At 35.7% G+C, this 13,114-nt stretch overlaps 1 protein-coding gene and 1 long non-coding RNA gene across 3 annotated transcripts in view; one reads left to right on the plus strand and one right to left on the minus strand.

Moving 5' to 3' along the window:
• Positions 1 to 13,114, plus strand: part of LOC134793035 (uncharacterized) — a 92,123-nt gene that overhangs the window by 15,726 nt on the left and 63,283 nt on the right. The window lies entirely within an intron of this gene.
• Positions 9,252 to 13,114, minus strand: part of LOC134793016 (beta-1,3-glucosyltransferase) — a 50,818-nt gene continuing 46,955 nt past the window's right edge. For both annotated transcript variants that reach the window (XM_063764539.1, XM_063764538.1), the window contains exons 9-11: positions 12,551 to 12,660; positions 12,166 to 12,332; positions 9,252 to 10,562 (exon numbers count right to left, since the gene is read on the minus strand). In XM_063764539.1, coding sequence (XP_063620609.1) covers positions 10,407 to 10,562; positions 12,166 to 12,332; positions 12,551 to 12,660 — 433 coding nt within the window. In that variant the 3' untranslated portion in view covers positions 9,252 to 10,406. The remainder of the gene's footprint in view (positions 10,563 to 12,165; positions 12,333 to 12,550; positions 12,661 to 13,114) is intronic.

The following is a 13,114-nucleotide window of genomic DNA, read 5'->3' on the forward strand; positions in this document are numbered from 1 at the left end:
TGTATTACACAAATAAAGTTTCTTTCGCATTCATTGTGCGCAAAAAGATTAGAATGTAGATTTAATAGCATTTTGTTTTTAATTGTTGTTTATTTTTAAGTTTAGTTAAGAGCTTTGGAAGTGAGTACGCATGCACTCGCTATATACTTCCTGATTATTTATATTTAGTTCTGTTGTAGTTACGTTTCTCTTAAGTGAAATGTATAATTTCTTTGAGAAAAATAAAGTTCTATAAACCTAAAATTAAGTAAGTACTTAAGGATACATACAAATACAATACAAAATACTTAAAAACACATTGTAAAAAACCTAACCTAGGTTGCCACCACAAGCTGCCGGTGGTCAGGGCCTCAAGTCAGAGAGAGGTAGGTAGGTACTATACGCACCGTGTATTTTAGTTACAAGACTTACAAGACTCCACCACCTTATTCATCTGATCCTTGATTCTGCCACCTAGTGAGAATCTCTCAATCTAACTGAACCGACACATTATCTGATTACTGATTATGAGCCCATCAACGTGCACACTAGCGCCACTGCTAAATAATCGTAATTATTTAAATTTAACGACAGTTATTTAAAAAAAGGGGACCGCTACGTACTATATTGTGTATTTAAGTACCTTTTGAATACATTCCTACATAGCGGTTCCCTTTTTTAAATACCTGTCGTTAAATATAAATAATCACGATTATTTAGCAGTGGCGCTAGTGTGCACGTTGATGGACTCTTATCTCATATCTGGCAGAATAGCAAAGTAAGGTCTGGTAGTAAGTATAGTGTTAGTAGTGATCACTATACGTAGGTACCTATTGTCTTAAAAATCAGTGCCTAAACAAATTGCGGTTTCGACGGCAGTGATCGGATACCGGTATTTTTGTATGGGAACGACACCGGTATTTTTTAATTATTTCATTTCTAATTGCGCAACCTAATAATACGAAGTCGTTACCTAAAAACACAACCGAGTCCTACATTTGGAGTAGGTATAAAATAATTAGAAATAATATAATGGTTACTCGTATTTCGAATTTTTTGCAAAAAACCGGTTCCGATTCCTCTTCGATAGCATTAGAGTTTTTTTTTCTCTTTGTAAAAAACACTGCCCGATTCGAACTTTAAGATACTTCAATTAATAGATCTAGAAACGATATGTTGTATGTTCTTTATTTGCTTCATAAGATACAAGTATCATGCAAAATTGTATACAATAAAATAAAATAAACTTAGCCTAAATCATGCATAACATTCAAAATGAAATTCAAAATAACATAAATTGACAAATGGCTGATAAATGTCCTAAGTAACCTAAACATGTCATATTAAAAAAATTAAAAACTATATAATTATATTTTATTAAATGTCAAGAGCAGTAATTAGTCATATAATTTAGCAAAATATTCATCGAGACTGTAAAATGGTCTTGTAGCCAGATAACTTTTAAGCTTATTTGAGAATACTCGCAGGTCTTCAGATTCTTTAATTTCATCTGGTAGATGGTTAAATACTTTAATTGCTGTGTAGTTGATGCTTTTTTGGAACTGAACAAAATTCGACCGTGGTAGTGTTAAATAGTGATTTCGTCTTAACGAGTAACTTTGAGTTTGGTTCACCAATTTGTATGAGCTTTTATTTTTGTAAATATATCTGGCAACTTGGTAAATGTACATTCCAATGACGGTATTAATACCATGCTTAGTGAATAGAGGTCTATGTGTAGTAGGAAAACATTTTTCTATAATTCTAATGCATTTTTTTTGTATTAGTAGTATTTTGTTTACACTGGTACTATTTCCCCACACTTCAATAGCATATTTTATTAGGCTTTCTACATAGGAAAAATATATAATTTTAAGTGTATTTACATCAACGACTTTTGCCATAGTTTTTAATGAGTAACAGGCTTTTGCAAGTTTTTTGGAGATGTATATAGTCTATGTGATTATGCCACCTCAGGTATGTATCTAACTCGATGCCCAGGAAACGAGTGGAATCTGTTTTATTTATGGGTAAATCCAGGATAACATCATCAGAGTTCACGGCTCGTCTGAAAATCATATAAAAACTTTTTTCATAATTTAACTTTAAACCATTTGCATCAAACCAATTACATATGTTATTCCAATTAAGTTTTGTTAACTCCTGTAGTAAATTATATGACTGAGCTTTGAATATTACACTAGTATCATCGGCATATAGGTATGGAGTTCCGCCTGATAAACTTTCTGGTAGATCGTTGATGAAAATAATGAATAAGAGCGGCCCAAGAACAGATCCCTGCGGAACTCCACATCTAATGACGCTGTCGTTAGAATTTGTGATAATTTCATTTCCATTATCATCATTATGCCTAAGTTCAACATATTGACGACGATTACTCAAATATGAAGATAATAGCGAATGAACAGATCCCCGTATACCGTAGTATTCTAATTTGCGTAATAATATTTCGTGGCCTACACAATCGAACGCCTTACTAAGGTCACAGAAGATACCAGCACACTTCATGCCATCATTAAGATTATCCATCACCTCAGAAACTAGCCCAGTAATTGCTAAACCTGTGTCCTTGTGTATGGATTAGATATATATGTCAGTGTCAAATGTGACGTATCTTCAAACAAAAACGTCACTTGTGACACTGACACATCTAATCCATATCGTTTCTAGATCTATTAATTGACGTATCTTAAAGTTCGAATCAGGCCGCTATGAACTCGATTCTTAATATGTTCTATATCCATTTCAAGCAACGGATTACCCCAGTTCAAATTAAAAGACGTAACAACATAAACAAGGCCCTTTTTTACGGTTATGAGTCTAATCCTCGGGTAGTTGGAGGAAAATGATTTTTATCCGCGCGACCCGGGCAAATATAGATAGGGCATAAAACGGATAACACCTCCGGATATACGGAATATCCGGGTGGGCTTTGGTGGCTAATATTGTTTAGTGAGACAGTTTGAAATAGAGATTTTCTTGATATAATGCTAGTCAAATATTAGAGCGTCTGATAACATTTTTGAAAGGGGCCTTAAAACCCTTTCATTGTAACGTTTACTATGATAATCACTATTTCCATTTTCCATGTCGAAAGTATTGGAAACTTATAGACACATAAAGAAACCTAGCCAAGATGAGAAATGTCGATAGAATATGAATCGATGACGATGAAATATACACACGAGACGTTAAGTTCTAAACTATTAAATAATACAATCAAAGTTATTACTTAAATGTAACAAACATACAGGGTGGCCCAAAAATACGTTGACAACGTATGTATTTATACCTAAGTCCCCCTCCCCTAATACTCCTCTACTATTACTGAGCATTTTCACGTCCATTGTGACAGAGAATATACTCCTAAACCTGTAAATGTCCAGGAAATGCCAGTGTTGGTACGAGACAACTCATGGAAGAACCCCACCACACGATGAATTACCTACCTCTCGTAATTTTATGGGTTTTTGTCCGTTAAATATACACTTAATATAATAGTTTAATAGTATACACTCTTATCAACGGATATTCCCAATGTTCTGCCATTTGACCACACGAATTTGTTTTGAATTTAACGTATAACCCGCCTGAATTAAATGCTAACCTCACTGCGTATATTACTTACGCGTCAAGTACCGACTTATTTCAGTCGCCTTTTGTTAGGTAGGTACCTATTTCCGCAAGACGCACTGCTCCACAGTGATCGCTACACACGCGCGCGCTACGTATGACCAGTGTGTTTTTTTTAAATATATAAATACGTTTTACACGACATACCAACACATATCACATCAAACATTTTCTGAATTCCTTTGGATGCCCGTAAGTAGCATTTTACTTAACTTTGTGTAAATAAATCTACCGCTGACAGAGATGGCGGTACATCAGGGGTTTCCAAACTACAGCTCGCTAAGTGGGGGTCTGGCCACGGTATATTCTGTGGGCATTAGCGGGCTAAAGTTTGAAGACCCCTGTTCTACTGTTGTATATATAGATGGTCAAGCAAATCTTGTCAGTAGAAAAAGGCGCGAAATTCAAATTTTCTATGAGACGATATCCCTTCGCGCCTACATTTTTCAAATTTGCCGCCTTTTTTTACTGACAAGATCTGCTTGACCAAGTATATGTACTATTATATTAATGAAAAAAAAAGTCAGACGAAACTAGATTGGTATTCGAAGAAAAGTATTGTAAAGTTTTGTTACAATAACAAATTCAAATTATACAATCGTGACGGAAATATATAATGCCATTACCATTAATTTACATGGTAATAATGATTAAATAATTAAGAAACAGCAACAACGGTTGGTTAAGTAAGAGGGTAGGTATATAAAATACTTAAAATAGGTAGTCATTTAGGCACTTATTGACCGAAGCGAAGCGAAGGTCTACGTTTTGACTCGGGCATTTTGCTTTCGTATGTCCGGATGTTCTCCTCTACAGGTCGCAATTCTTAACCGATTCTCGTGCAATTTTGTGACCGAATTTTATGACTAAATAAAATTTTTTTGTCAATCCGGTTTTTGGAAATTTTTAAAAATGGCGGAGTCGTGATACCTGGCGCCTAAACAAATAGTCGTATCGATATCATAAGACTTTTTTCTTTTTGAAACATGTTTACAGAGTTAATAGCAAAAAATGCAGAAAAAAATTATCGCTGGTTTAGGCGGTATTTAGATATTTAATTTTAACTAATTTTAATTTGAGAAGGAGTAGCTAAATTTCGTCAACCCATCTAAGAACTATTTGGCTCAGTTTGTAAACGTTCGCTTTTTTCTGTTTGCACAGAGGGTCTGGGTTCGATCCCCAGTAATTGTATGCTGGGATATTGTAACTTTTTGTATTTTTTTACACATAAATTTCGTATTGTTTTTCTTTAATTTACTATACACCGTGTTTTTATTGAATTCCGTTAACTTCGGGGTATAGTTAAGTACGTTTATAAGAACTAAATGGCATAGTTAATTTTCAAAAAAAAATTTTTTTTTTGTTTTCTTTTTTGTTTTTTTTTTTTGTTTAAAAAGTAATTAAATCTAGCATATAGCGTTGTTGTAACACGGGCATTACATTTAACTCAACCAAACAATTGAAATCTGTGACATATCAATGTCATTTCGTACATCAATCGACCGAGATTGTACTTAAGTTTAGTAGCAAATGTATGAACTCATTCTAAACACTAATCAATATGTAAGCCGGCCCTAAGGCAAGTGTACACGCTTGTAGAGGCCTTATAGTAAAAAAATAAATTATGGATTATCTCCGAAATGGACTTAATTAGAACATCGGTGTCTTTGAGAAAGTTACTTGATTTAAGCTCAGGAATGCACCCTTGAAATTAACGGAAATCAAAAAAAACACGGTGTATTTAAAGCTCTTAGCACCATGTTATTTCAAGCTCTGCTCGCGAGGTCTACAGCTCACAGAGCCACTAGTAAATAATAGTTGTGAGTTTTTCATGATTAATTGGGAAATTTTATCTAGGTACTAAGGTAAACGTACTGGTGCTGGACGCGGTCCCAGTGCACGTCATCTTGAAACTTAAGTCATTGTCAATAGAGGTGACAGCAAGGTGTCATCTATTGGGCATTAACAATGTCGAGCACTAGTACGTTTACCTTACATAATATAAGATCATGAGACTACTTTCACTGGTTATTTGGACTTCCATAAAATAAATAATAAACAAATATTAGGTCCTTACCTATGAAATTGGCGTTTTTGTTCATAGATATAAGTCTGATCCTAGTTTTTTTTTTTTACAAAAGTACATACACAATTACAATAAAACTACAGTGCACTCAATAAACAACGATTTTACATACAATTAATTGTTATTTTTTATTGTTAAGTGTTCAGAATTAAGCCTTGAAAATAGGTCTTTTCATGTGCTGTCGGTTCGAGTATTAAAATTACTTATATTTTTCTAATGGTACCAATTTTCAAGAAATGGAGATATTGAAAACATACCTTAAAGGTGTCAAAAATTACTGGAAAAATTTTGTTTGGTTTGAATTAGCCATCAAAAAAATATCCGCAAAATTAATTGTATGGAAATTCGTGTTTCGTTGAAATTCTCCGAACAAAACGCCAATTTCATAGGTAATGACCTAATACTTACATAAATAATAAACGCAACCTCTGTTAACGAGAACCTCTACGAGTATAATAAAAACAATTTGGACCTGGATATTTGGTACAACCTGCTGAAATGGAAAACCTGGTCAGTTATCATAAAATTGCCGGTCCCTTGAGATTTAAATTTAAATTACCAATGTTTCACTGTACCATGTTCATTACTCTTTTTAGGCATTGTACACATTGTACACGCACGCACAAACCATGGAGGATATTGAGACAGATGCGGTCACCATCCTGGACGTGCTTGGATTATACCCGTGTGCGCGCGCGATCCTGGACTACGTGCCCATCAGGGAGCTGGTGCGCTCAGAGCGGGTCTGCCGGCAGTGGCGGCGTGCCGTGCGAGACTACTTGCACTCCTACCGTATTGATACCTTCTACAATGTTTATTCCTTCTATTTGAAATCGATTCGTGAAGGCAACACTAACTATGGAATAAACCGAAAAGCACAGACGTATTTTGCACACAAAAGCTTGTTAACAGCATGCGAAACTCTTGAAAAATTTGGACCTCTAGAAGTGAGCGATGACTATTTCAAAAATATTATATCGAGTTGTCCTTACTTGCAGCATTTAAACTCGCTTAGTCTGAATGAAACACGTTTTGAAAATTGCAAGGAGTTGAAAATGTCAGAAATAAATAATCATAAAAGAAAAACTGCCATCAGTAAACCTTATTTGCATCTAACTGGAGATATGTTGAAGCATATCAAGTCAAATGACTTAACGTTGGAAGCTCTACGCACTGCCATCTATAGCTTACGAAATATAACGACCTTAGAACTTGACGATCATAATGTGATTAAACGAGATTATGTGCATTTACTGCTAAATGCAATGCCGCAGCTAGAAATATTATCATTTTGTAATTACACGTCTTGTAAGTACAGTTCTATTTTGTTCAACGACCCGTGTATAGTTTCTACTGATGAGTTACTTTTATCAATTAGTCAGCTTACTAATTTGAAACGTCTTTATATGCGAAATAATACAATTGTGAACGACGTATTATTAGAGGCGCTGGCGAGATGTAAGGAGCTGGAGTATTTGGATATTAGCTACGACAACGACAAGAGTTGGCCTAAGAAGTACACAGCGCGCGGCGTGGCAGCACTTTGCCGCAGGTCACTCTCTGTCACGACGCTTTGCTTGGGCTATGTTAAGAGGTTCACAAGTATTACCTTAGCGATCTTCGTTAGGGATCTGCCTGTTATTCAGGAGCTGAAGAAGCTGGGCTGCTACGTGGAAGTAACTCCACAGTGGCTCGAAGAAGCCTCTCTCGCCTCCCAAACTCAAATGCATTCACTCGAACTTATAGTGAGAAGTTCAAACTGGGTAAATTCGTGCCTATGGCCCAAACCGGATGAGGTTTACAATCTTAAAATTGTGTTAAGTATAGATGTACGCACCGAGCAGCAATTTGCTGGTCCGAGCTAGTTTATACGCTTTTAATAAAGGATTCCTTGTTGTACAAGATTTGTAAATGTAAAGTCTAGGAAAAAATCGTCGCCTCCCGTAAAATTAGGTAGATGTTCACCTAATTCCGGGAAAGTCAATAGTTTCTGCAGCTGATTGTACTACAGTAAGGTAAAATTACCCGTAAGGAAATATAAATTGTTAGGTAAAGATGGGTACTTAAAATAATAAAATATGACGAGAGAATATGAATCCGACTAAGAATTGTTTACCTAGAGTTAATATAAGTTTTACTGTATTGGCGGATTTTAGCGGGTTGGATTAATGTTTTTTTTTACAATAAATTTTACTTAATAAATGGTGACACGGTTTTTAATTAAAAAAGATTTCACGCTAAGCGTAGTAGGACTCTAAGGAAAGGACGCTTAGACTCGCCTGTTCCTATCTCTAACGCACGCGCATAATATGGTATTTGACTGTATTTAAAATAAATAATTTTACACCTTGCATGAAATAAATCACCGGCCCCAATTTCACCACAGTGACAGGTGCGACAATTGTAAAATCACTGTTGCTGACGTCACAGGCATCCATGGGCTACGGTTACCACTTACCATCGGGCGGGCCGTATTCCTGTTTGCCACCATCATTGTATTATTTAAAAAAACTTTATTATATCGGAAAAAAACAGATATTTCTTTTGCGAAGTTTCTGACAATTGTCAAGATTTAGAAGAATTGTAGGTAATTCTTGACAGGTAATGAGGTATATGTCGGAATTTCGTGACAATTGTAGTGTTTCTTGTGACAATTGTCATAAACTTAGCAAGAGAAATATCTGTTTATTTCCGATATAATAAAGTTTTTTTTTAATAAAACAATGATGGTGGCAAACAGGAATACGGCCCGCCCGATGCTAAGCGGTAACCGTAGCCCATGGATGCCTGTGACGTCAGCAACAGTGATGTTTTACAATTGTCGCACCTGTCACCGTGGTGAAATTGGAGCCAGAAGATGAATAGAGAAACGTAGACAGCAGTTATTATTAGACACAATTTCTCACAATAAAGAGTAGGTAATTTGATTGCGACGTCACATGCTAGTGTTTCATTGGTTTCATATAAATTCCACAGTACCAAAATCGTTTTGACAGTTCGAAAAAAGAAACTGATTTGACTAGTAGTCAAATACCCTATTAAGTATTAAATTATACGATTCAATACCAAATACCAACAAATAATTTCTAAGCATGTCTATTATGGCATTGAATTTTAAAGGGCCCCTTTACTCCGGCAATTCTTGTGCATTCAGTCGCATTTGAAAGTACTCCAGAGTACTCCAGACGGAAATATGCGGATCCAATAAACCATTTGTAAAACCAATGCTGGTTTAAAAGTCAGATAAATTCCGAGTTTTGATCGAAGAGATGTAGAATCGAGAAAATTAAGTTTTATGAAGCTTGGATTCTAGAGAATGTCATTTACAATAATAATGTTATTTAAGAATTTTAGCTACCTACTAACAATATTTATTTAATTCAAGCTTTCAAGCTACGGGGTAGGTACACATCCGGGTGTCCATTCGTCACTATTGGTAAAAAGTGACGGATCGACATTAATCTGTAGGACGTAATTTACATAAAACTTCAGTGTTATAAAAATAGACGTAATTTAAATAAAACTTCAGTGGTATAAAAATATTTATAAAATTTAATACGCGTATTAGTGATATACATTACTGATATTATTAGCGACATAAGAAATAAGCATTAAAATCAATATATCGAGGTAGTGTCATGGCCAAGTTCTCATGAATCAACTGATTATTTAAAATTATAACTGTTCAAAAATTCTCTTATACAATTAAATTGTAGGTTCCATCCATATGGAATATGCTTAATTTGTGACATGAATGTTGTGACATAGTTTACATATTTTTAATCTTGACAGAAAATTTTAGCTTAATTCGTATGACAGCTGATATTTCATTAAGTACATGTTTAAAAGCAACATAATAAGGTGACCATTTGTTAAACAATACTTAATTATAACGCATCAAAATTAAAAAAAAATGTTTAATAAACTGTCAATCCTATAACATAAAAATATAATTGGTATTCGTACCGAAAATCTAGAAATAATAATGGCATTTACCTTACAATAATAATACAAATTGCTAACATCACATAAAGCATCTATTGTTAGTATACTTTCTTTAATTTTACAATAATAACATTATACAATTATAAATACAATTGTCTAAAACATGCAGTCTTACACATTTTGATCGTAAGTACCTACTCAGAAAGGTTAACTAATTAACTTTAACATAAACTTACTACTTAATAAAATTTAAAATAATTCTAACTCAACTGGTGTATATAAATGCAATAAAAAGCGAATACACAACATGAATAATTAATGTATTACTTATACATAATAGTAACTTTTTCATAGAGAGACATTATTTGTTCTATACTTGGCCTTTTCTTTACAAACTGGGCATTTATTGATCCTAAGATTCCTAAGATGTGTTTTTGTATCCTAGATACTAAAATTTCAGTTTTCACAGACAATATAATATGACATTGATGCATCAAGCGGTTTGTTAACAAGCGCCTACCGGGAAACGCGAATATCTAAATTTAGTTATCTGCCTCTTTATCGCTCGAATATGCAAGAGTGATAGAGAGCTTAGATAACGAAATTTAGATTTTCTTGTTTCGCGGTAGACCCCCAGATTGTGATGGATAGTGCTAGTGGCGCCCCCCTACGCAGAGTTTCGCGTAATATTCCCTATTGGCAATAGTTATTTGCAGATTGCTAAGAAGAACAAAGATTCAACTTATAACTCGTCTTTAGAGTATCGATGCTTCAAGGCTAGATCGTCATGCTGGAACCAGGTCGCGTAGACCTTGTAGGGTTCTGGTGAGGAGTGGCGGTGGAATGAGAGTGGACGGTCGCAGCTTAATACTTCGCGGGGGTAGTCTTGAGGGCGTGCCTGCGAAAATAATATTTTATTTTATTTTATTCGGGATGCTTACTGCCTAATATACATAGGTTAATGTTCGAGTCAGTCCAAGCCACAGACCACCTCAACTACTAAGATGGAGCACATAAGTCAATCGAGGTTACCACACATATGTTTAGTATGGCAGAGCGACCACTTATTTCAGTTGCGCCCACAATTAGGACCACTACTTGAGTATTTTAATAGTACATTACTATAGAGGCCGGGAAGTAAGGGGTTGCCGGATAGTTATGAGGCCGACAACCCCTTTTCACGCCGAGATTTGTATAGAGCTTTTCTCAAACTTGAGGCGTGATACCTCCCAGCCTAATATGAAGAACATAATATCAATATTTCATTGCATGTTTGAGAAAATATTTATCCCAGAGGCATATTAAAAGGTCTCCCGTTCCATTCCAATTTGAATCTTTATTTTGACAAATCAAAATTGCATTTGACTTGGCACGTTTTGACGTCTGGGCGGCTAGAGGTTAAAATTATTAAGCTTTAGAGGGTTCTTGGGTTATTCATTATTATAGTACAAATTAGCGTAGAATACAACTCTATTGCGTGTGGATTCGTAGCATTTTACAAATAATATTGTGCATATGTGTGGTGACCACGTGCTCTTTGGTAGATAGATAGATACTTAGATAGATAAAACGTAGAACACTAAACGCTTCGTAATGCGGTGTCTGTATAGTCTGTGGTCCAAGTTAACTTTGCAAAGACTTGGCTCCCACAAAGTCGGAACTACCATACACTAGAATTACAATGAAAATACGACATTTACAGGAGCAATTTCACACTTTGTCGCTGCAGAGTTAGCTTAAAGTATTTTTCAAACAGCTTGGATACGGTGACGGCTGTCATGTCCATACAATTTATAACTTTACACCGTGTTTTTTTTTATTTCCGTTAATTTCAAGGGTGCATTCCTGAGCTTAAATCAAGTAACTTTCTCAAAGACACCGATGTTCTAATTAAGTCCATTTCGGAGATAATCCATAATTTATTTTTTTCCTATAAGGCCTCTACAAGCGTGTACACTTGCCTTAGGGCCGGCTTACATATTGATTAGTGTTTAGAATGAGTTCATACATTTGCTACTAAACTTAAGTACAATCTCGGTCGATTGATGTACGAAATGACATTGATATGTCACAGATTTCAATTGTTTGGTTGAGTTAAATGTAATGCCCGTGTTACAACAACGCTATATGCTACATTTAATTACTTTTTAAACAAAAAAAAAACAAAAAAGAAAACAAAAAAAAATTTTTTTTTTGAAAATTAACTATGCCATTTAGTTCTTATAAACGTACTTAACTATACCCCGAAGTTAACGGAATTCAATAAAAACACGGTGTATAACGGAAAATCTCGCAAAATTTTTAATATGACGCATCACAAAGCACAATCTCTGCTACTGGCCAAAAAGTCTATACCTATCAGATTACTATCCATCTAGCTACTTACATATTCTACGTCGACACACCGTTAGCGCGATTTAGGAATCTGCGCGTAGCTGTGTACAGCGCCATCTAACGTACAATTGGGCAAACTTTTCTCATGTGATTGAGACTGCGCTCACCTGATGAAACAGCGGATAGTGAGTGAGCGGGACGGCGCGCTCCTTCGCGCATGCGCCGAGCGTCATGTCGTCGGGTGACGTTAAGGCTGTGCACACACAGCGCGATAGTAGCGACGCGGCTGCGACGCTGAACGCCGTGCCGCCGCCGCCGGTTATGTAGTCGTAGCCTAAATTAAGAAAACAGTTTTTGAATATTTTGTCAATAAAAATGGGGAATATGTTATGAATGTACAGTCGCAAACAGATTTATCGGAGCGGCCGAGTTCCTCAAAAATATCTGAACATGCACTCTAACGCCTTGACAATAGAGGCGTGTTCAGATATTTGTGAGCACCTCGGCCGCTCCGATATATCTGATGGCGACTGTACACATTTTATGACATACCTTTGGCAGCAGTTTCCCTGTTGACATAGCCGTAGCCGTATCGTTCACCTATGACAGTAATGTCGGTGCCGCCGCGGTAGCAGCTCAATATCTCGCACAATCTCTGCACACTAAAAAAAAAACCAATTGGAATAAATATTACATTACTATAGAGGCCGGGAAATGAAGGATTACCGGCCAAGTAGGCTCGATAGCAAGGTTTGATAGGGATACGAGGCCGGCAATCCATTTTCACGCCGAGCAGTGGCACTGTACTTTTCTCAAAATGCGCGTCATTACTACCCAAAACCAGCCGGCATAATGCGAGGCACGTGACGTGCGGCGAAGGGCTATTTTGCCGATCCAAGACCAGCAATCTTGTATGAAAATTTATTGTCGGCGCACTTCACTAAATCAACTACAACACAATGTTTCGCATCCTAAATATTTCAGCGCAAATTTGAGAAAAAATATTTGACATAAGTCATGCTTTGTTTATCCAACTGTCGAAAAGTATGCGCATAATCAAAATATAAGCAAAATTTAATTTTATTAGAGTTTATAAAAGTACATATTGATACTAAC

The sequence above is a fragment of the Cydia splendana genome, chromosome 8, assembly GCF_910591565.1.
Source record: "Cydia splendana chromosome 8, ilCydSple1.2, whole genome shotgun sequence".
Classification (NCBI taxonomy): domain Eukaryota; kingdom Metazoa; phylum Arthropoda; class Insecta; order Lepidoptera; family Tortricidae; genus Cydia; species Cydia splendana.